This window comes from Dama dama, chromosome 5, assembly GCF_033118175.1.
Source record: "Dama dama isolate Ldn47 chromosome 5, ASM3311817v1, whole genome shotgun sequence".
Taxonomy (NCBI): Eukaryota; Metazoa; Chordata; class Mammalia; order Artiodactyla; family Cervidae; genus Dama; species Dama dama.
The window spans coordinates 104,482,557-104,505,461 of NC_083685.1; the positions used below are offsets into that span (position 1 = coordinate 104,482,557).

Genomic DNA, 22,905 nt, shown 5'->3' on the forward strand with positions numbered 1-22,905 from the left:
TGTGACCTCTGACATTTTCTTTGTTCCCACATAGACCAAGCACACAAAAACTAATTTTTCCGGCTTAATAAAAGAACGAGTTGGAGGTGGGGAGGGTGGAGGATTGGCCAGGTGGGGAGAAAACTGGGGCTCGGGTGAAATGGACTGTGGTGGGTAGGGAGCGCTCCCTAGGGGCCCTCCCCCTTGGTGAGCTCCCTAGAATCGGCTCTGGTTCCAGCAGGCCCTGCCTGGACACCCTGCACAAGGTGGTCAGTGGGCAAACTAGCCCTTCAGCACCTGCTGTGCACCCAGCCAGTGGTTCTCAAGCACTTTCCAGGAGTCAGGTCCTGTGCTGTGGGTTTTACCAACAGGTACCTCACTTGTGCTTCTGAGGAACTGACAGCTGCCCACAACCACGGAGCTGGTGTGTGCATCAATGCCAGCATCCTTTCTGTATCATGGTGGGCCTGCCTCTGCCCCATCCCAGGGGTGTTGTGGAGGCTGCACATGATTGGGCACACGGTGGCAGCTCACAAATGCCCTGGGCTGGCAGGTGTGGGGTGGATGGGAAGCAAGGGAGAGAGGCGTGGGCTGGAATCAGATGGCTTGCCAGGCTCCCAGGTATGTAGCAACTAGCTACAAAGACGGCTCTCTTGGGACCCAACCAGCCAGTAACCCACCTACTTTCCAAAGCCTGTTCCCTCCCACTGTCCCCCCCACCACTACTCCAGCCTCTCCGGGATTTCTGAAGGACCCCTCCTGTCGCCTAGCACCTGCACAGGTGAGCCCCTTCCTGCCCCCGAAATCTGCATGTCTGGCACCTTCTCCAGCGCTCAGGCCTCCCTCGGGTCCTTCCCTGAGCATTCCAGGGCAGTGCCCCCTCACCTCCCCGTTTTGCCATCCCGGCTTGCAACCATTTATTGCTGCTCGGCTCTCATACCCCAGGGGACAGTGAGGGCAGCCCCGGTGAGTGCTCGAGGGCCAGTGGAGGAGGGTCGCCGACTTTTGAGGGGCGTTCCCACCCCTCAACACTCCCCCTCCGCGCCACAGTCGGCCCCCAGGAGGGACTAGGGGCTGAGTCGGCCAAAGTCCAGGTCCTCAGGGGCTAGGCAGCACGCTACTTAAACCTACGACCCGCCGCTGGCGGCCTCCAGCCAGACGACGGCCAAGAACAGGAACAGGTCAGTTGGCTGGCCGAGTGGGTAGCTGGGGGCTGGGGGCCGGGGGCCCACAAGCAAGGGCCCCGCGGCTGCGTGGCGGCCTAGGGACCGGCCAGCGTTGCCGCGCACGGCCCTGGGACTTGTAGTTCTCGGCTCCGCGAGAGGCTAGCGCGAACCCGGGAGCTCGGCGCTGCGCGGGGACGGGGACTACATTTCCCAGAAGGCCGGGGAAGCAGGGTCACGGCGAAAGGACCCCGGCCGGCGGCACTTCTCGGGCCCGATGGGGCCGGTTCTGGGTGTCGGGGGCTTCCTCGAGGCCCGAGCCCGATTCCTGCAAGGCAGCCCGCGGCCAGCGGGTCCAGGCCGGGCGGGGCCCGTGCGCAGCTCGGTGGCTGCGCCGGACTGCTGCGGAGGCCTCGGCAACCTAGACTTCAGGAAGGTACAGGGCGCGGGGCAGGAGGGGTGTCGCGGGCGGGGCCTCTTCCTACGCCGGGGGGCGGGACCGCCGTTACCAGGCAACGGGGGCGGGGCGCCGGGGCGGTGTCTAGGGCACCGCGCGTGGGCGCGTACACCTGTGCACCTCGGGGATCTCGAGGCTCCGGGAGGGCGGCGCCCTGAGCCGAGGTCGGAGGACTGGCCTCCTCTCTGGTGGATGAGCGGGGAGTTCGCAGCCTGCCGAGCCCCGCGCGGGACAGGCCGGGATGGACCGGGCGGACCCGGTGCTGGAGACCCTCCGGCCCCCCGGCCCCCTCCCTCGGAGCCGCCTCTGAGACTAGACATGCACGTTTCCGGAGTCTGCCACTCCTGGTGGAGCCCCAAATAGGTCTCTGCTCGAGGCCACCTTGTGTGGTCCATTCGTTGGTACCTCTGGTCGTGATTGAGAGCAGGTGTCCATCGAAGAAAAACGCACAACCTGAGGGTTGCGAGTTATGTTCTGTTGAGGGTCTGCCTGCGGACTGGAGCCTGGGAAAGAGCCTCTCAGTAGCTCTGAGAGACTGTTCCAGGGAGATTAGGGAGGAACCAGGATATATAAAAGATTTTGCTGGAAAAACAAAACCCCAAAACATGTCGTGGAACATCAAAAGATTACTGCTAATCACACACACACACACACACAAAACAGACATCTCTTTCATGATTTTAGCGCATTTCTGGATCTGGGAAAATGCAAGAGTCTGGGCTCCTTGAAATTATTCCTTAGATCTCATCCTGTCTGGGGCCAATCTCCTGCTTTTCTCCATCCTAACCCCCCTCAGGGCACACCTGGGTTGGCAGCAGTGGCCAATGGCCTGATGGGGGCAACTTTTGTTGCTTACTGGAATGGCAGGTGACATTCTTTGTTGGTTCTCACTGACTTTTCACTCTAGTGAGCCTGGAAACCTAAAATTCTCTCCCGGAGATAAAATTGGTCAATGTTTTAGAGACTGGCTGATGGGGAGGGGGACTGCGATCCCGAGATAGATGGTCCCCTACCTAAGGAGGTGACCTCTGATCTGAGCCCTGAGAGATAAGCCAGGGGGTCAGGTGCTCTGGTGGAGGGCTGGCAGAGCCAAGGCCGTGAGGAGGTGGATTTGTTCCGGAACAAAGAGAAGCCTCACGTCTGTCCCCAGGAAGTGCCAGACAGCCCAAGGGGATGGGAGGAAAGCAGAGGAGGGGAGGAAGACTTATTATTTCAGAGAACTTTCCGTGAAGTGCTGGGTCACTCCACATGACTTGGGCAGTTCAGAGCGAGCTCTCCGGTGTAATGGGCATCCAGATCCAGGTGAATGTCACCAGCTGCCCTGGGAGGACGAATGTATCTGACGGCATCCTTTGAATCCTAGATTGCTGATGGCGTTAGAGGTCTCGAAACCCATGAGGTCCATGGCGTGCCGTGCTTTCTATCCTAGCAGATCTCAGACGAGAAGGGCAGAGATCTTGGAATGCCAGAGGGGACCCTTGGAATTGCCCAGCCTGGGGTGGCTGCTTCACGGATGAGAACTCCGGGTGGAAGGATGGGCACCGTTGACTAGAGGTGGGGAGACCTTCAGGGCTTTGGGCAGTGGAGCCCCTGCAAGGTTAAGGTCTTAGCAAGGCCTGGCAGCGGGGGAGGGGGAGACTTCCTGGGTATGTGCAGGCAGGTCTCTTCTGCTATTTCTCCCTTCCCTCTGGGGTTGTACAGTGGGACCGACCTGGGAGCTTTCAGGAGATGGGTCAGGGTGACCCTCACTGGCTAACATTCCGTTTTCCACCGCTGCCCTTGGTGGTACAGTTAAGCTTCCTGTTGCCAACAACATTCCACATTGTCTATTTGTGCTGCTTGGCAGCCCTCCTCCCTCCTCTGTCAGAATCTCTGGTTTGGAGAGATATTGTCCCCGGGATGGTTTCTTTGCATCCAACACATCTGAGCTGCAGGCTGGCAGCGAGCTGACCCTGCCCTGTCCGATGGCTGGGGCGGGGGTGGTGGTGGGGGTAACACAGTCATGGTGAAAATCCAAACTCCTCTAGTAGCCACAGTTTAACAACAAAGAAGAAATCGGTGAAGTTACTTTTAATAATATATTCGACCCAATACATAAAAAAATTTCATTCCGTCATGCACCACCGCACGACCCCAGCAGCCACACGCCTGCTGACGTGGGTGCAGTGCCCTTGACCAGTAGCTCCTGGGCCTGCTCCAGTGGGTTTGGATTCAGGGCTTTGTTTTTAGCTTAGAAAGTACACCCGCCCCCCGGGCTGAGGAGTGTCCCTGCTGCAGCCTCGTTGAACAAGGCCCTCTCTACCCTGACTTGGCTTGGCTCCTCCTTGGCTCAGCAGCTGCGTGAAGCTCGCTGGCTGGTGGGCGATGGAGCCGGACAGAAGAGCTCCGATGGGGCCTCACGGTGCCAGCTTCTTGGGGAGCCTGGGCTGCCAGGGCACAGTTGGGGACTCCACTCATGCCCATTTCCAGATGGTTCCCCAGCCCTTGTCCCTTGTGAGCGTGGGTGGTGTAGGTAGGTGTCCAACGGGGCCCTTCAGTTACCTGCTCTATAAGATGAGAGCTCTGTCAGCTGTGAAGTTTGGGTGACCACACTGAGGGTGGGTGGTCTTCCAAAGGCAAGGTTCAGGCTATATCCAGGCCATGCTTGGGGGCCGGGCCCCTTGGGCTGCACAGTCCCTGTACGTGATTCCTCTGTGACCATTTGGGAGGCAAATCCCAGGGGGCGCAGGGCATGTCGGAGCTGTCTTCCAGGGAGAGATGTTTGCGTACTACATAAGAGTTGTTTTTCAAACTGTCTTGGCGTTATCACGTTGGTCAGAATAAACATCAGGCCATTTCTTTGGACAACTTATGCTGTGAAGTTCTCAGGGATGTAATTTTTGTCTTCAGTGTTTTGGGGTAAGAGTCCAGACCTTTGGCAAGTCATGTCAATGTACAGAGCATTGGTTTCTCCTGCCTCTGTTGAGATGGCCATGTGGCTTTTCCTCCTCTGTCTGTCCGTGCAGATGTTGGTTGTCGCACCAGCCCCGCATTCCTGGGGTGACCCCCAACTTGGTCCTGATCTGTTCTCCTTGTATACATTGCTGGCTTTGAGTTTCCATCATTTTGTTCAGGGTTTTGGAGGGCTGTGTTCGTGAGGAGTATGGTTTCTGGTTTCTAGTTTCTTGTAGTGTCTTTGTCTGGTTATAGCATTAAAGGAATGCAGACCTCTTAGTAGGAGCTGGGAAGTGTTCTGGGAGAGACTGCGGAATTGTGGTTCTTTGTTCCTTAAATGTTTGGTAGAATTCATCACTGTGCCGACAAAGGTCCATCTAGTCAAAGCTATGGTTTTTCCAGTAGTCATGTACGGATGTGAGAGTTGAACCATAAAGAAAGCTGAGTGCTAAAGAATTGATGCTTTTGAACTGTGGTGTTGGAGAAGACTCTTGAGAGTCCCTTGGACTGCAATGAGATCAAACCAGTCAATCGTAAAGGAAATCAGTCCTGAATAGTCATTGGAAAGACTGATGCTGAAGCTGAAGCTCCAATACTTTGGCCACCTGTTGCAAAGAACTGACTCATTAGAAAAGACAGGTTGCACCTGTTTCCCCTGCTTATCTCCGAGGGGAGGTGGTCACAGAGGCCCCCTGTGGTCCTTCTGGAGGGTGGGAGGGAGCCCCCAGCCCAGATTGTCTGCTGCCTGGAGACCTTCTGTGCCTGGTGCCCCGATCGAGGTCATGGCTGTCTTAGTACAGAACTTCGTGGCCCTCCTTCGTGTGTCTGTGCTGGTGCAGGGCTCACAGCACTGGTTTCCTGGTAAATGTCTCCTTGGTTGCTGGGAGGCCCTGAAATGGAGGGTCCTGCTGGAGGCCGACACACTGCCTCCAGCCTATCCCCCGCCCTCTGTGCTGAGTAGTACGTGGGTCCCACCTGCGGTCGATGTGACTTTGACTCCTGGGCCCCTGCTGTTTGTCTGGATGTCACAATGTGACCCAGGTGCTATTGACTTGCCACATCTGTGTACCCCTCGCATGGCAAGCGGTATGGTCCAGCCTCTGAGCCCCTCACGGAGCGCTGCTGGGGTGCAGTAGGCAGAGCATTTCTTCTCCGTTCCAGCGCCGGGACCCTGCAGCCTGTGACCTTGGAGCTGCAGGGGCTGCATCGTTAGAGTTACCAAGATCAGAGGGCCAGGACTTCCGCGGCTTTAATAAGGTGGGGGGACCCTTCCCATGGCTGAGGTGGCCCCGGGGGTGGGGTGCAGGGTTCTGGGGGCGGCACTGGGGACCCGCCTGCTCTGCTCCTGTCTGATGGGGTTTTGGAGGGAGGGCCTCCTTGGGTCACAGGGATGACAGCAGCCCAAAAGGGACCTGCTGGCCTCAGAGCCTGAAGCCAGGAGGGGCCCCTCTGCTGCCACCTGACCTGTTCGTCATTCTTCTCTGCTCCGCACGCCCCTCTCTGGGCAACGCAAATCCCCCTTCAAGGTGACCAGCTGCTTCCCGGGTGACGAGGGCCCTGGGACCTGGGTAGGGGCCACGGTCCTAACAGGGTGTTGGAGGGGACCCGGCGGGATGTCGGCTTCCGGTGGCCTCAGCCAGTGTCTTTCTTCTGCTCACTTGTCTGGCCCCCTAGGGAATGTTCAGGACTTATCTTTGCCCCAGTGCCTGAACCTGGAATCTGGAATCTGGAATCTGGAAGGGCTGGTTGACCTGGCCTCTGCGAGCCCCTGGCTTGCTTGTCTCCGAGCAGGCATGACAACAGGGCTGGTGCTGCTGAGTGACTGCCTGAGGTGAGGCGTGAGCACTTACGTGTCAGTAGATGCATGTTGGTCTTGCTGCAGGGGCTTAGCTGGCAGAGTCCCGCCAGAGTGGTGCCTCCTGGGGGTGCTCCGTGTCTGCTGAATGTAAATACCTGAAGCCTGGCAGGAGGACCTCGTCTCTCCCTGGACCCTTTGGGGAAAGGGAGACAGTTCCCAGTTCCCCTGCTGACTTTCTTTCCTGAGGTGTAATTCATGTAGTGATATCTGCCCGGATGGAGAGTTCTCATGTACCCCAGATTACCCAGGCTCCATCACCCCAAAAGACCCCCCTGCGCCCTCCAGGCAGCCACTGGACTGCATGCCGGCTCCCTCCTGCTCACCGGTCAGAGCCTGGGTGACCTCGAGCCCCTGGCCACCATCTGCACCTGCTCCCCACGTGGGCAGGCCTCACGCTTGACCCTTTGCCCTCTCTCCTCTGGCCCTGCCAGCCCAGGGTCACTTGTGGGGCAGGAGGCACAGCCTGAGGACACAGGGCTTCTGTGGGACTGTGGGGTTTCCCATCCTTGTTCAGGTGTCTGCTGGCTGGTAGTGAAAAGTGACAGGGGATGAGGCTGTGTGAGCGGCGGGGCCTGGGGGATCTGACCCGCCGGCAACCTCTGTGCGCTTCTCCATAAAATGTGATGGGTGTCAGGGCGGACACGTTGAGTCCCAGGGTTGCTGGCATGGCTGCAAGGAAGGGTTTTTGACTCTCCTCCGCTGCCACCTCTGGGCCCTGGCAGTTAGGGGCGTTGGTCTCCCCATGGACATAGTCTCCAAGCTGGAGGCTCTGGTTTCTTCCTGTTCAGAGGAACTCCTTAAAACAGCATCTGCTGACAATGACACCCTTATCTGCAGAAATGCCACAGAAGCTCCCGTGGGAGTTGTCACTGTCATAAACATGTTGAGAAGCATGTTTTGTATGCTGGCCCTAAGCTGGACGTGGTGATTCAGAGGACTGGCTGGGGCTGGGGGCCATTAGCAGGAAGTGTGGTTCACGGAGTTGATGAATGTGATCGAGTATGGCACAGGTCAGAGCTCAACTCCCAGCACGTCCCTGGGCTCTTCATTGCACATGGCTGCCCCACCCAGCTCTGCCCCCTGGGGACGGGAGACTGACCCGCCTTGAGTGGGTTCCACCCCTGGGTTTCTAAGGAACTGAGGACTGCACCCGCACCCCCAGTCAAGGCTTGAGAACCTTGCTTGATTTTTCAGCTTAAGAGTTGCCAGAAAAATACATACTTAGGAAGCACAGCGTCTGGGCAGCTGGTGAATCTCTGGCCTCAGAAGCAGAGGGGTCTGCAGGCTCAGGGTCGCTCCCTGCAGGGCACACTCACGCTACCTGGGCTTCTTCCTGTCTTGCTCTGAAGGCAGAGGGAGGGGGTTGAAGTCCCAGGAGCACAGGCGGCCGAGATGTTCCCTAACCACCCTGTGTTTTACTGATGATGAGACAAGGGCCACCATTCACCCAACAAACACTCTGTGCCAGGCAGGTGATACAGAGATGGGGAAGAAATGGCCCCTCATCCAGAGGAACCATCACCAAACAGGGACAGATGGCCAAATACTTGTGATGGGGTACATACTGAAGACACAGGCGGGAGCCATGGCGAGGGTACTGGACATGCTCTCACTGGGTCTTGAGGGATGAATAGGAGTTTGAGGGACAGAGGGTATTTCAAAAGGCGTTTGAAAAGGTTCAGAATACGCTATTTGTGGGTGGGGGTGGCAGGAAGAATGGCAGGTAAGACCGGTGGAGGGGAATCCATCAGGGATGTTGGGCTGGGTGGGGAGGCATGGGTACTGGTGTGGCAGGAAGTGAGGCTTGGGAGCCAGCCCCTTCCTGGGGGCACTGGGACACTTGGCAGAGTTTTGAGTAGGGGGATGATGGGGGCACCACCAGAGTGGACTTGCTATGAGAGGAGGGACCTGGCAGTGAGGCAGTGTGAGCAGGAGGAACACTGGGGCCAGTGAGGGCCCCCCAGCTGTGAGGGTCTGCTTTCATGGAGGGGGCTGGTGCCGGACCTCAGCCCGCTCCATTGGCAGCTGAGCAGGACCCAAGCAGGACTCTAGTCTATCCCGCCCTCCACCCCACACATACACAGACAGCATTTCAGTGGACGGAGCCTCACAGTCAGATGTGCTTAAGAAACGTCCTCTGGTCCTGCCACTCCTCAAGGCTTTGGGGCTGGTGGGGTCTCCCTCAGGCTGCAGCCTGTCCTTCTTAGGGGCTTACACACCTTGGCAGGTGCCACCTGGTTGGAGGAAGCTAGCCAAAAGGGTGGCAGCCTACAGGGTGCCCTGCTGTGGCCCATCCAGGCAGGGTCCTGTGTCCAACCTTGCTCCCCATGGTTGCTGAGGGGTCTTGGCCATCCTCTGTCTATCCTGCACCTGTGCTTCTGTGGCCCTGGCTTGGGCCAGTGCGCCCAGCATTCTCATAACCGTGCACCTCTGGTTCTTGGCTCAGCCTTTCTCCTGTCTTGGGTGGTCAGCTGAGTCTGGCTTTTCCCTGGGCCTCGCCAATTGACAGACAGAGGAGGCCACATGGGAGGGACATGCCCGCATCTGAGCTCCGAGACATTCCCGAATCTTTCGCAGCCATGCTCAGCGGCATGGGGGGCTGAGCACTGCTGGGAGTGGTCACCTGTGGAGTGTCTGCAGGGCTGGGTGGCCTGAGACAAACTCTTTCCGAAAGAATGGACTGTGTCTCCGAGAGAAATGAAGTGCAGACACCATTGCAGGTGATATTATGGGAAAGACCAGAACCCCCATGGTCCTGACTTTCTTCCCAGTTGAGGCTTATTTTTATTGTGAACTGCATGTGAACTAAAGAGTCTCTTGATGAGCGTGAAAGAGGAGAGGGAAAAAGTTGGCTTAAATCTCAACATTCAAAAAACTAAGATCATGGCATCTGGTCCCATCACTTTATGGCAAATAGATGGTGAAACAATGGAAACAGTGAGAGGCTTTATTTTCTTGGGTTCCAAAATCGCTACAGATGGTGACTGCAGCCATGATATTAAAAGACACTTGCTCCCTGGAAGGAAAGCTATGACCAACCTAGACAGCATATTAAAAAGCACAGACATTACTTTGCCAACAAAAGTCTGTCTTGTCAAGGCTGTTGTTTTTCCAGTAGTCATGTACAGACTGAGAGTTCGACTATAATGCAAGCTGAGTGCCAAAGAATTGATGCTTTTGAACTGTGGTGTTGGAGAACACTCTTGAGAATCCCTTGGTCTGCAAGGAGATCCAACCAGTCCATCCTAAAGGAAATCAGTCCTGAATATTCATTGCAAGGACTGATGCTGAAGCTGAAAGTACTATACTTTGGCCACCTGATGCAAAGAACTGACTCATTGGAAAAGACCCTGATGCTGGGAAAGATTGAAGACGGGAGGAGAAGGGGATGACAGAGGATGAGATATGGCATCACTGACGTGATGGACATGAGTTTGAGTAAGCTCCAGGAGTTGGTGATGGACAGGGAAGCCTGGTGTGCTGCAGTCCATGTGGTCACAAAGAGTCGGACATGACTGAGTGACTGAACTGAACTGAACTGAACTGCATGTGGAGAGGTACCATGGATCTCTAAAAAGAAAAAACAGAGAGTGATGCAGTGACTTAGCACTCAGAATGTCAGTGGTGTCTCATCCATTTTAAAGAAAGAACTCAGTGCTGGAAGCATCTGGCTGTCTCCTGCTTGTCACCAGAGGCGGATGGGGGGCGGATCTCAGCTCTATCCCCAGGGATGTCTGGGCCGTGTCTGGAGCCGTTTTTGGTTGTCATAGCTGCAGAGGGCTACCAGCGTGGAGTGGGTGGGGGCCACAAAGAGTGAGTGGCCAGAGGGTGGACAGGGAGAAGGTGGGGGAGACCCGGCCCAGGCACAGGAGGGGTGCTCAGCTGTGTGGTGGTAGTTCCTGAAAATGCACAAGGGCCCTGGGGCGTTGCAGCTTCCTTATCCATTTGACATGTGTTTGAAAACAAGGCAAGCTGGCACAGACCTGGTCTGTTTAAATTCCCTAGTTGCTTTGGGAATGGTGCATCTGGTGTTCCCAAACTCCTGTGATGCACACATGTTCCATGCATGCCAATAGGAGCAGCCATGCGCACAAGTGTATGTTCCCGGGCCGGTGCCTGGAGTTGGGGACCCCCCACCAACACTTAGGAGCGTAGTCCAGCGGGTGGGAAAAGCCACTGCTGCTCTTTTCATCTGGTTCTCAGATGCTGAGCATCCTCACATGGGTGTCGGCCCCTTGGGTTGGCTCTAAACACCCCCGCAGGGTCCTGGTTACCCCAGTGGGGTCGCTGCTCCACCAGGTACTGGACGCGCACCTCCAGAGTCACTGATTTCCTCCCTGGCTTCCGCTGTGGCCCGACCGCCCTCCAATAGGCACAACACGGCTGGCTGGGTTTTGCTTTTTATCTTCAGATTTATGAGATTGCACTGCAGTAACTTTTGCCGGACTTGGACGCACCCGAGCCTGCCGGCCTGTTCCCGGAGGGTAACTTTGTTTCTGAGCTCTGGGCTTGTCTTCTCTCTGGTGTTGGCCAGGCGGGGCCGGGTGGGGCAGGCCCATCTCCCACTGACGCCACTCTGTCCTTTCAGGCAGACCTCTGCATTATGACCCGGCTGCTCGGCTACGTGGACCTCTCGGAACCCCACTTTGTGGCTGCCGTCCTTGCCATTGTCTTCAATCCACTCTTCTGGAATGTGGTAAGTGCACCCAGGGTGGGCTGTGTGGACGGACAGGTGGATGGATGGACAGACTGGCGGCTCTTCCCTCCCCGTCTGTCTCTGGTCAGCGTGGGAACATCCTCCTGTTTCCCTGCCAAGGTCGGCACCTGGGGAAGACGCCCCTCCCCTTGGGGTCCTGCCACATCTTGGCTTTAGCAGACAGCCCAGGGCTGCCCTGTGTGCCTGGTGGGGCTCCTCTCTTCCGGTGGATGAGTTGGAAGGTCTTGGCTGGGGTTTGCTCCCCTCCTGCTACCTGCACAACAAAGCCATCTTCTTGTGAATCTCCCACCCCAGCACCAGATGTGCTCCGTAGCCATGGTCACTTTTCCCAAATGAGGTTTCCCTCAGAGTGGTCTGCAGCCCCTGGGCTGAAGGGCACTGGGGAGCAGGAAGGAACCCACAGCAAGTGAACCTGGTGGCAGACCCGTGCCAGGTCATCTGTGGGTGCGGGGCCTTGCGGGGGCTGGGTGGGAGGTGGACGGAGGGCAGTGGGCTCTGGGCCATCCCTCTGCCAGCCCTTCTGGGAGATGCCCCTCCCCGGCAGGATGAGGGGAAGCTTTTGGGGGCCTCTGGTCTGCTGTCTGCAGCAGCATCTTGAGGGTGGGGGAGAGGCCACCCCCGAGGCGCCGGCTGGCAGAGCTGTGGACGCCTTATGCTCACCTCCAGGACGTCGGCACACGCTGTTCCAAGCTTTCTTCATCTCAGGTGGCCGCTCGGTCCCTGGGGCAGAACAGGACATATTTGCATTTGGTTGACGAGTTAGATCTTCTCTTCATGTGGTGGGAGCAGGGTGGGGGCGGGGCTGCTCATCACAAAGAGGCCACAGTCAATGTGCCGTCCCTCCCGACAGACAGAGTGGTCTCCTTGAGGGGAGGGACACGCCCTGGTCAACATGCCGTCCTTCCGTCCTGACAGACTGGTCTCCTTGAGGGGAGGGACACGCGCCCTGAGCAACGTGCTGTCCCTCCGTCCTGACAGACTGGTCTCCTTGAGGGGAAGGACTTGTGTCCTTTTCCACACACCCTGCTGGTTTCCGTGACACATGACCACTGGCTGGGTAGTCCAGAACAGCAGGGACACTCTCCCCCAGCTCTAGGGGCCAAAAGCCTGAAACCAGTGAGCAGTTACACAGAAGCTGGCGTCCGGAGTTGTCCCGGAGGCAGGCAGCCAGCGGGGTCGGGGTTCCTTGGCTGGGCTGAGCTTTGGGAGGAGCCAGGTGGGGGTGGGTGGGGAGGTGGACAGGCCGGCGGTCCCGAGGAGGGACCCTTAGTGCTGGCCTGCACCCTAGTTGTGTCTCAGGCAGCGGCGAGATGTGTGTGAGAGGTGCACACGTGACTGTACACACGTGTGCACATGTGAGCACGGGGAGCTGGGCTGGACGTGGACAGGCTGTCTGACACCCTTGCTCCCGTCTGGCTCAGAGTCTGACTCCGAGGGCACGGCTGTGCACCCACTGGGCTCCACGCCGAGCTGGATTTTTGCAGAGCTATGGGGTGTCTGGCCTCGGCTCCCAGTGGGGACAGTCAGCCCCGTGCCACTGGGACCCACGCTTGCTCCTCTGGCCTGAATGTGCCATGGCATGTATGTGCATGTGCTTCTTAGGACGTGGACATGTGTCCTCAGATGCAAGCAGCCCTGCCTGCTCCATGGCCCGAGCCCTGAAGGGAGAGCTGTGTGGGGCTGCGGGCGGTGGCCGGGCTAACTTTAGAGTCTAGGGTTCTGAACAGGGCGGTGGTAAAGCATGCATGGTGACTGGTACATATGGTACCAGTTAGCTTGCCAGGGGCCCAGACTGTGTGTTGGGCAAGGGAGCGAGGAGGGAGTCCCAGCGAGACCCCACCTGATTGGGCTGCTTCTCCTCCCGGGTCCTGATACTCCAGGGGTGCAGCCCAAGTTCCTCTCAGTCCTGCCGGGGTGTGGGGGTAGATGAAGCCCCTCCCCTGGGGTGCTTCACCACTGGAGGTGGTGGCGGGCAGTGGGCGGTATTTGCATTTGAGCTTGTGTTGATTTGGCAGGACAGGTGTTGGGGGCTGGTGGGTTATCTCTGGGGTCCCTGCTGCATGGCGGAGTGGTTTGATGACACACACCCCCCGGGTCTCCTCGTGTGGCCCCCACCCCCCCGCCTTTGCAGGGTCTGCTTCCTCCGAGAAGGGCCTCCCCTTTCCCACCAGCCCTCCCTGAGCCCTGGCCCCAGCAGACGTCTGTGGGCACTGATCTTCGTGAGTTTGTTTCACCCCCTCCCTTAGACTGAGGGCTCCTGGGAGCTGAGGGCATGGCCTAGCCCAGTAAGTTATTGTGGGTGAGCCCTGAGTGGCCTGGGGGCCAGAGGCCAGGCAGTTTCTCCATTGGGGGCGAGTAGTAGGTCCTCCCGCTGACCTACAGAGCCAGCCTGGCTGTGTCGTTGGCTTTGTCCCATTCCCTGGTCCTCCTCTGAGGCCATCTGAGATTCAGGAAAAATGTCCAAGGGGTGGAGTTTGTCTCTATTTACTGCCCACTTGCTCTGGCCTGGGCCTCAGCTGTCTCATCTGAGGTCTGGAGGGTGTTGGGGCAAGGGGTGGCCTTTGTCCAGTTTGCCTCCAGGGGTGGCCGCCAGGCGGTGTGGGGAGGGGAATGGGTGTGAAGGGTCTGGAAGCCCAGGCCACACTCGGCCAGGAGGAGCAGCTGTGGGAGCCCGTTCCTGCCGCGTTTCCTCTGATCCTGCCTCCTGGCCCTGCCCTGGTTCCCTGAGCCTCAGGGGGGCTAGGGTGGGAGGCGGTCAAACACCAGCCCGAAGACCCTGGGACTCGATGCCCAGGGCGCCTCAGGGAAGGGTTAGGGTTGGGGTTAGGGAGAGGCCTTGGGAGATGATGAGCTGGGGGAGTCACCCTGGGGCTGGGCCTGTCCTCGCTGCCTCTGGGACCCGCCCCACTCGGGGCAGACCCACCCTTGTGCCCGGTGGGGACGCAGGTGAATCTGACCACCCTCAGCTCTCCCTGCCCTCTCTTGGGGTGTCAGGCACGAGCACTGCTTAGTGTTGGGGAGCGTGGGAGGAAGGGGTGCAGGCAGAGTTCCCCTTCCCAGTTCCTCTGCTCTTGGCTCTGTAGAGTCCAGCCTTGTCCTGCAGGTCTTAGGCGAGGTGACGGGTGGGGGTCAGCCAGCTGCTCTCAATGTCCCCACCAGCCTTGGGTGGGGGACCAGGGGACTGCACTGCAGCGAGGGGGGCAGGACAGAGACTGGGGGTGCTGGGGGCCGGTGTACTCACTGATGGCCATCCTGGGACTAAGCATTGTTGTCACCACCTCCCAAATGGATTTGATGTGCAGACTCTGGGTTTTTTCAGAAGTGGCAGCTAAGGACCAGAGAGGTCGCTTGACCTGCCCAGGTCACACAGCTGTGAAAGCGGAGCCGAGCCTGACAGCCGGGGCTCCTGCCCCTATGCGTTACCCCCTCCTTCCTGGCCCCCTCCTCCCCGGGCCCCCCTCCAGGAGGGCCTGCCTGGTGTAGACACAGCCCTGAGTGGCAGGCTGGCTGGCCCAGCTGGGGCAGGACCAGGGGCCCTGCTGGCAGGAAAGGCCCTCCTGGTCCCTGTCGGGGGTCCAGCCTTGCAGCCCCACCCCCTGCAGCCTAGGGTGCGCCTGCCGGGCTGGTGTGCACCCCACCCTGACAGTGTGTGGGCTCTCTCTGGGGCGGCCTTGAGAGGCAGCCACCTGGGAGGGGTGCCAGGGGGAGGAAGGCTCCGGTGACCTTGGGCCCATCCTTGGCTGCTTGGCCCCAGAAGCCAAGTGCAGCTGTGCCCCTGCCCCCTAAGTCCTCCCTGCCTATCTCGCCAGCCCGGGGAGGGGCGTGGGCCTCTGAGCACACTGGCCTGTCCTGCTGCTGAGGCCTCCCGACCTGGACCTGGGTGGGAATTTTGGCTTCTCTGAGCCAGATTTTGGTTTTCTCATCTGTAAAACGGGCACAGTCGTCAGGGTCTCGAGGTTGGACTAGAAGTTTGCTTGCAGCTGGCTGGCAGCTGCCACCCCTCCTCCTGTCCGGCCACCTGGCCTCTCCTGGTCACTCTTCGTGACCGGGCTGCCCGGGTGATGGTGCCATCCTGCAGTGACAGGGCTCCACTTTCGGCTCAGCTCTCTCCATTGTCAGCCACACCTGGATGCCTCATCAGTGCCTCTGGAGCCCATAGCAGGAGGCTTGTAGGCAGGGTGGGAAGCGTGAAAAGGTCGGCCCTGACTGTGAGGCTGCTGCCAAGGGAGCGGCCAGGTCTCACAGGTCAGCTGGTGGCGGAGGTGAAGGGTCCTGACTGCCTGAAGCTGTCTCCTTGTACCGACAGCCAGACACCTGCACCAGGCGTGGCGAGAGGGGAGGTGTGGTCGAAAGCACTAGGTTCCTCAGCTAGCTGGCAGGACCGTGACCTCCCTGAGGCGGTCCCATGGATGCAACAGGCAGGGGAAGGGCCTTGCTGGGAGCACCTCGGGGTCCCTCCAAAACGAACCCCGATGGCCGTGGGAGGGCATTCTAGTGAGGGCTCAGCCCTCCCGCAGCTGAGCCCTGCCAGCAGCCTGGTGGCCGGGTTTCGGGCAGAGTGCACTGGCCGGGTCTTCCCATCTGGAGGGAGTTGGAGCTCTGACCCTGGTTTTCTGGCCCAGGTCTGAGCGTGGCTGCAGGGTGTCTCAGTACTCGGTTCGAGGACATGGCGGGGACCTCACAGCCTTTTTATCCCCCTTCCTGCCAGGCACCCTCATGTCTGAAATTGTGCAAATGGTGACTGGGGGGCTGGGACCCTGAAGGCTATGGCACACGGGCAAGCAGCCCACCACCCGGCGGGTGGAGCAGCATGTCCAGAAGATGTTGTTCCTGATGCAGATTTGACACCTTCGTGGGTCAGCGCTGACCCCCCCCTTCCCCAGGAGCTCGGAAAGTCAGGTGTGAGATCCAGTGGCCTAATTTTAGACCTTGGGTGTGCGTGTCAGAACAGCAGGAGAATTAGAAGGGAACAAGGACAGCCTGGCCTCACCCCTGTTAGCTGTGAAGCCAGCATGTTCCCTGTGGTGGGGGAGTGGACAGGAGCAGAGCTTCTCTCTCGGGACCCCTCCTGGGCAGAGCGCAATGGAGACACAGGGAGGGACTGACCAGCGGGTAGGCCATGGCCTCCACTGCTGGAGGGCAAGTTACTAGGTGGATGAGGCAGGTTTGGCCAGCACCTTCTGGGAGGAACCTGCTTTGGGCAATACTTGCCTGAACTGGTCAGAGAAGCACTTAGGTTGCCCTGGCCCTGCTCTCCTTGGGAGCGCAAGGACTCAAGAGGCTGGGGCGCAGGGGAGTGGGGGGACAGGCTGGGAAGCGGGCCCTGGGCTCATCCAGTGGTTCTGACCCCTCACCTGCTGACATGTCTGCTACCCGCATCTCCCTCCTGGCCTGCGTCTCACCTGCTGTCTGGGGCTCCTTAGAATCGTGTGTGAAGTGCAGCCATGTCCACTGGAAGCAGTAGTCATCGTTCCCTGGGGTGGGGTGGGGGGGGTCACCCTGGAAAAGCGCATGACCCCCGTCTCCTTGGCCTTGAAGATGTAGGATCTGTCAACTCCGGCTCCCTGGGGTCCCTGCTATCTGCCCTTCCCCCAGGGAGAGGAGGGTCTCTTTTTTTGGTCTCTCTGAATTTAATATGTTGAAAGTTTAAATGTTGGCCACGCACGTGCATGGCCCACGGCCCATGGTCTGCAGATGGTAGACGGTGAGAATGGCCATCTGTCCCCTGCCCCCAGCCCTGGGCGTGTTCTGCGTCGAGGCTTGGATGCACTGAGACGCCTCCTGCTCCCGTGGCAGGCCCAGCAGGCCCCTCTTCCTTTTCTTCAGAAAATCGGGGGACGCTGACCTCAGAGCAGTCATGGGAACTGGCCTGTGTTGGGGTTTCCTAAGTGTTGGGCCCTGTTCCCAATGACCCCTTGGCGGGGACTTTCACCTCCAGAGGCCTCTTCACTCTCTCAGCCCCTTGTGGGGACGTGCTGTCCTCAGCTCACTGGGGTCTACCAGCAGATGAGTGCCTGGTCTCAGACTTGGCCCATAAACAGCCCTAGAGCAAACGTGCTTATCTGCTCCAGGTCCTGGGGCGGCGATGGGGGAGATGGCCGGGAGGCCCAGGCCCTGTGTCCCGAGGCTGAGTGGAGGCCGACCGGCCAGGCGGCTCGTGCGTGATCCTTGACCCCCAGGTGCAGCAGGAGTCCCTGAGCCCCTCCGAAGGCCATGCAGGCTCTTCCTGGAGAGAGCGCGCTGCGGGAGGGACCACACTGTTCCGTATTCTGTCTCGTCTGTCCTTGGGGACACAGAGCCGTGATCACTGCCCCCTGCCCAGGTCCCAGGCACGTTTCTGCCCTGCTGGAGGGGGAAGATTAGCCCAGAACACGGTATTTTGACCCAGGCTGTACCCGGCGAGGAGAGACTGTCCCCAGTCACATAGCTCTGTGAAGGGGATCGGGTTTCCGTCAGGATGAAGCCTCTCTGTGCTTCTCTGCTGGGGGTGGGGTGAGCGGCAGGAGCCGCTGCTGCGTCTCCACAGCCTCTGGGAGGACTCAGGCCCAGGTCGTCCATGGCCGTGACCAGGACGTGCCGTCTCACAGCGCTCAGGCCCAGTGGGAAAGCACAGCTTCTGCCCAAGGAAGGGGTGGATTTTCTCAGCTATGGTTTTAACAAGTGGGCAGGGGGTCAGGGGGCGACAGCCTCGTGGGGAGGGGGACAGTAGCAGGACACGGGGACCCCCCCATTCTGTCTCTGCCACTTTAACAGAAACTTACTCAGGTCCAAAGTAAAAGGCCAAGCTGCGGTCCCTGCAGAGCCGGACCCAGCACCGGGTCAGGGAGACCTCTGGACACGTCATAGATTGGGCACGTGGGAGGCCAGTGCCACGTCTACATCCACTGCCTGATGGGCCTCCCGCCTGTCTTCGAGGCCTGTGTCCACACCTTTGGCCACTGACCGTGGGGCCTCTGAGCCTCTGTGGACCATGGGCATGATGACTCCTCATCCTTCTCAATGCCTCTTGAATCTTCCACCATGGGTCCCCCTCCCGCCAAAGCTCCCGGCCTCGTACCTGCTCCCCACTGGACACAGGCAGCTCCCGAGTCTGGTCTACGGACGGCAGGTCCTGATCAGCTGCGGTCCCTGTGAGGTCGGGTGGTGCTGGTGGGGTGGTGCCTATGAGCCTGGCCGTCGTGGGTTCCCCAGCTTGGCCCCCGTGTTTGCTCTTCTGACCTGCTGGGTCTGGGGTAGGAATTTCCCTCTGTCTCTGGCTCTCTGCTCTGCTGTCTCCTCTGGATGTGTGATGTCCCTTGTTGCAGAGACTGCCTGGCCCTCCTAGCACCTCTGGCTCTTCCTGATAAAGACACCTTACCTGCCAAATACCATGTCCGAGGTGTAGAGCAGAACCCCGGCCCACTCTGTCCACCCTGCACGGAGGCCGGCACATGGCCTGGCCAGCTGGATGGGGCTCGCTGGTCTGGGCAGGACAGCGCCCCGGAGCATGGCAGGCTACCTGCTCCTGTTGCAGGACCCTTTTCTTTGCACTGTGTGGGCTTCCTTTTCAGCCCTTAGGCCTCCAGTGAGGGTCACCTGCCAGGGAGGCCTCCCCTTGCCTCCCAGGCCAAATTATTTTTCCTCCCAGCACCTATTCTCTGGTGATCACATCCTTGGCATGCCTGCCCACACTGGAGGCCCCAAGGGCAGAGACCACGCTGCCCTGGTCTCCTCAGTGCCCAGCAGCTGCTGGGAGCCAGGCCTGACCTGGGCTGCTCTGTAAACACTTCTCTCTGGTGCCCCTGGGTGCTGGATTAACTGTCCTGAGTCTCTGCCCCGAGGAGGTCAGGCCCCGCTGTCAGCACCTGCAACAGGAGGGGTGCTCAGCTCCAGCCCTTGAGGAACCACGGGCTCCCCCAGCCTTCAGGGGGTCAACCAGGCTCAGCCCTCAAGATCACATAGACTTGTGCGGAGTCCCAGCCCCCAGCCACCTCGTTTCTGTCCTTTAAAAGGAGAACACAGCGCCCAGTGGCCAGGGCCGGGCTAGGCATGCCCCAGGTCAGTGCTGCAGCGGCTGTGAGAGCCCAGGCACGCCTGTCGGTGCAGGAACCCGGCAGTTTTCAGGAGCTCTGGGACTTGGTGGAGGCCCCGGGTCATAAGCCACGGGCTACAGCCCTCCCCTGGGATGGCAGTCCCTCTTCCCCTTTTACCCAGCTGAACCCTAGGGGTGACCATGGTGGCATTGATTCCCACCCCACCTGGGGTGAACAGTGGGGTCCCCCTCCCTGGGCTCACTTGGTTCCCAGCATCTTCGTGCTGGTCCCCGGCCAGAGGCTGGTGGCCATCTCCAGCCTGGCCATGCGCACACAGCCTCACCTGCTTCTTAAAAAGTCCCACTGCACCTGCCGGGGCCCCAGCTCATTTGAACGAGTGCTCAGTGAGTTGGTGGGTTCCAGGCTGCTGGGCGGCACCGGCCCTTGGGCTCCTGCCGTGACCGGACTGAGTGACACACTCTCGCCAACACCGCCACTGCCTTCCGTCCCCCTCGTGGCTCCGACTGGGTGCCCGCACATGCAGAGGCGACCAAGGATGTGGACTCTTAGCAGATTGGGGATTCAGCCTGTGTCCACACGCAGGATGCCCAGGAGGCTCAGGGAAGCCAAAGTGGCTCCTCATGGCTCCCAGGCTGCTTGCGGGGGATGGGGGTTGCCTCTGGAAAGACTCCGGGGTTCAGAAGATGCCACAGGGGCGGGCAAGGTACAGAATGTGGGCCCAGGGACAGAGGGGACAGGGCAGAGACGCCTGAGGATGGGAGGCAGAGGGAACATTGCTTTTATTTGGCAAAATTTACATCCTCAGAACAGAGAGCAGCACGCGTCACCTGGGTCCCAGGGCACCTTGCACAGTTGCCGTCCCCACGTCTCCAAAGCTGAGGACGTCTCCTGCCTCAGCACGGCCTCATTATCAGGAGAGGGAACATCGTGAGCAAAGTTTGGAAGCAAAAGCAGGGTTTGTTCTGTGTCTGGAACGAGTAGCTGAGTCACAGCTCACCCCGGAGACGGGGGACAGGAGAGGCCATCCAGACCCTGCAGTGGGGAGTCTGCACACGGCGAGGCCGGGACCCAGGTCGCAGGACGAAGCAGAGAGGCCGCTCGAGGAGAGCCTCTCTTGCGGCCGACAGCATGCAAAGGGCGGGGGCAGCCCCTCCAGGTGGCAGAAATGGGCAGGAAGCCGTGGTGTCTGGGCAGATAGACGTCAGGGACATGGGGCCTGCGGCCTCTTGCATGGGCTGAGGCACCTGGAGTTGACCCACGTGGCTGGGCTCTGTTCTTGGTGGTTCTGGCCGGCCTGCTTGAAGTACCCAGGACCAGTCTGGCTCTGCAAGGTGGGGCTGTTCGGGGGCCCAGCGACCCGCCGCCCTTGGGAAGCTGGGGTGCCGTGGCCCTCATGACTGGGAAATGCTGTTGGGACTGAGGCCCTGGGGCCAGGATGGCTCGGGAAGGAGCTCAGGGTTGTCATCTCCACCACCAGTGCGCCTGTCCTCGCTCCCACCAGCATTTCTAGCTCCCATGATGGAAACACTGAAGGCTTCCACGGAGCAGTGGGGTGGTGGGATACAAAGAGCCTGCGTCCCCACCCCTCCCCCTTCCCTTGATTCATATGGGCAAATTACTGGTCTGATGGGAGAGGGCTGTTGGGCCCCCAGCCTGCCCCCTAGGAAGTGGGGCTCAGAACCAGCAAATCAGGGGTGGGGGATGCCTGGGGAAGGGATAGCCAGGAGGCCCAGGGGCTTAGTGGTTAGAGACAGGCTCTGGGTCCAAGGGTGGGCTTTCCCACTTCCCAGCTGTGTGGCTTTGGGTGGGTCACTTAACCTCTCTGTGCCTCTGCTCCCTTATGTGTTGACTGAAGCGCTTTTCTGGTGGGCGGTGGCAGGGACTGAGATGGTCCCCAGCGGGTGCTGCTCACAGCTGGTGCTGTGTTCTGTGAGAGGCGCTGACTTCTCCCGGGAAGGCATTCCTGGGACCCATCAGAGGGGGAACTCCATCTGCGAGCTTGTTGATCCAAGTGCCTGACCGCTACTAGGATCCCCTGGAGACTGCCGTGTGTGGTCAAGCTCAGGGGTCGAGGAAAGCAGGAGCTTGGTTTTGCTGTCTGCCTCCAGCCATTCTCCGACCCCAGCCGGCCCCAGGGGTGTGCGATGCCATGACTGCTTCTAGGACAGCAACCTTTAGGGGTCATCCCATGAATGGAGAGAGCTCACACACCAGCTAGGGCCCGAGGAGTAGAGTGTCAGCAGGGCAGTGAGTGTGCCCCCAAGGGGCCCAGGGCTGGCTATGGAGGAGCTGAGTCAGGGGCCAACAATTTCCAGGCCCCCACCTGTCCTGGAACAGCACAACGCTCCTCCACAACCCCAGGCGTCTGGTGGAAGTGCAGACTCTGACTCAGTGGCCACCCTACTGTTCTGGGGACTACGCTGGGTTTGAGGAACCACTTAGAGGCAGTGGGAGGCCAGCCACAGAGAGGAGGCAGCCAGGAGGAGCAGCACCCTGTCCCCAAGCCCTCCTGGCGTCAGGACCCCCAGACGGGGCTGCATCCCCACCGGACGGCACCACCAGGCCAGCCCGGAGGCCTCGACCTGTGCCCCCGATGACCTCAGGGAAGTGAGGGCTCCAGGCCTGGCTCGTCCTCCTCACACCCGGCGCCAGAGGGGGTGCCATCCTGGCTGGAAGGTTCAGGCCATGCTCCTGTCTGTCTTCCTCGAAAGACAGTCCCACCAAGCGCGAGGCCCTGCCTTGGCCAGCTCACTCGGGGAGGCTGGTGGTGGCCAAGAGACAGGCCCCTCCCAGCCCGATGCCTGGCCAGGTGCATCCTGGAAGTGAGCTGGGATGAGGGCCCCGGCGGGGTGAGTGCCCTGCGTGGCCTGAACTGGCCACCTTTTTCCGAGCCAGGCCTCCTCAGGCTATGTCACCTCGGTCCATGGAGACCTGCCTCTCTCCTGGATTAACTGTGAGAAACACAATTAGGCAAAGCACTTTGCTCAGTGCAGCGCTCACCCCAGGGGATAAGAGGATTAGCTGCACCCTCAGGCTCAGCACTGATGTTCTGATATTCCCTGGGGGGCTTCGCTGGCCCCACAGCACCTTCTCCTAGGCGGTGCTGGGCCCAGGCCCATCCTCTCTGGGCAGGGGGCTCACAAGCAGGCCTCTCTGTAGCCCTGGGCACAGCCCTGTTCTGTCACTCCTATCTCTGAACACTGAGGTGTCCCCTGGAACATGGACACGCAGCTGTTGATCTCTGGGGCCTTCTCCCCACTTCCCTGCACCCTCCCCGGAAGCCTCCTACACCCTGCCTGTGGCCCCACTGGCCACCTCTGCCCTGGACCCCTCACCCCTTTCCTTTCTGTGTCGCTGTCCAGTTTCGGAGGGGATCTCCATGCCCCAGGCCTCGGCTCCTCGCTGTCTGTCGGCAGGAGTCCTGCCCCCACCTGCTCTGAGCCTCGGGCTGTGGACTGTGGGAAGCGCCCCCCGAGGGTCTCCTGCCCACCCTCCTGGGGGTCGCCCAGCAGGGGTGGGTGGGCACAGGTGCCCAGGGCACTGAAGACTGGCTTCCCTCCAGCCCCGCAGCCACATGTGCAGGGGTGTGGAGCCAGCTGAGGTCCATCCATGCCCAGCACCCTGGATCGTCTGGTGCCTGAGGGAGGGTGGCTGCAGAAGGCGGGCTTCCATGTGGACAGGCTCTGGAGAAGGCTGGATGGGGCAGAAACCAGAGCAGAGGCTGGTGGGCAGGGGAAGGGGGAGGTTGAGGGGAATTTTCCAGG

General features: G+C 59.9%; 1 protein-coding gene across 4 annotated transcripts in view; it reads left to right on the forward strand.

Annotated features, from left to right (window-relative positions):
- Window positions 1-740: 740 nt before the first annotated feature.
- Window positions 741-22,905, forward strand: part of PEMT (phosphatidylethanolamine N-methyltransferase) — a 34,822-nt gene continuing 12,657 nt past the window's right edge. The window contains exons 1-2 of one of the 4 annotated variants that reach the window (XM_061141098.1): window positions 741-760; window positions 10,980-11,087. In XM_061141098.1, coding sequence (XP_060997081.1) covers window positions 10,995-11,087 — 93 coding nt within the window. In that variant the 5' untranslated portion in view covers window positions 741-760; window positions 10,980-10,994. Of the gene's footprint in view, window positions 761-1,009; window positions 1,161-1,367; window positions 1,579-10,462; window positions 10,876-10,979; window positions 11,088-22,905 lie in introns of those variants that run through there. The other 3 variants (XM_061141097.1, XM_061141095.1, XM_061141096.1) reach the window with 3 other exon arrangements.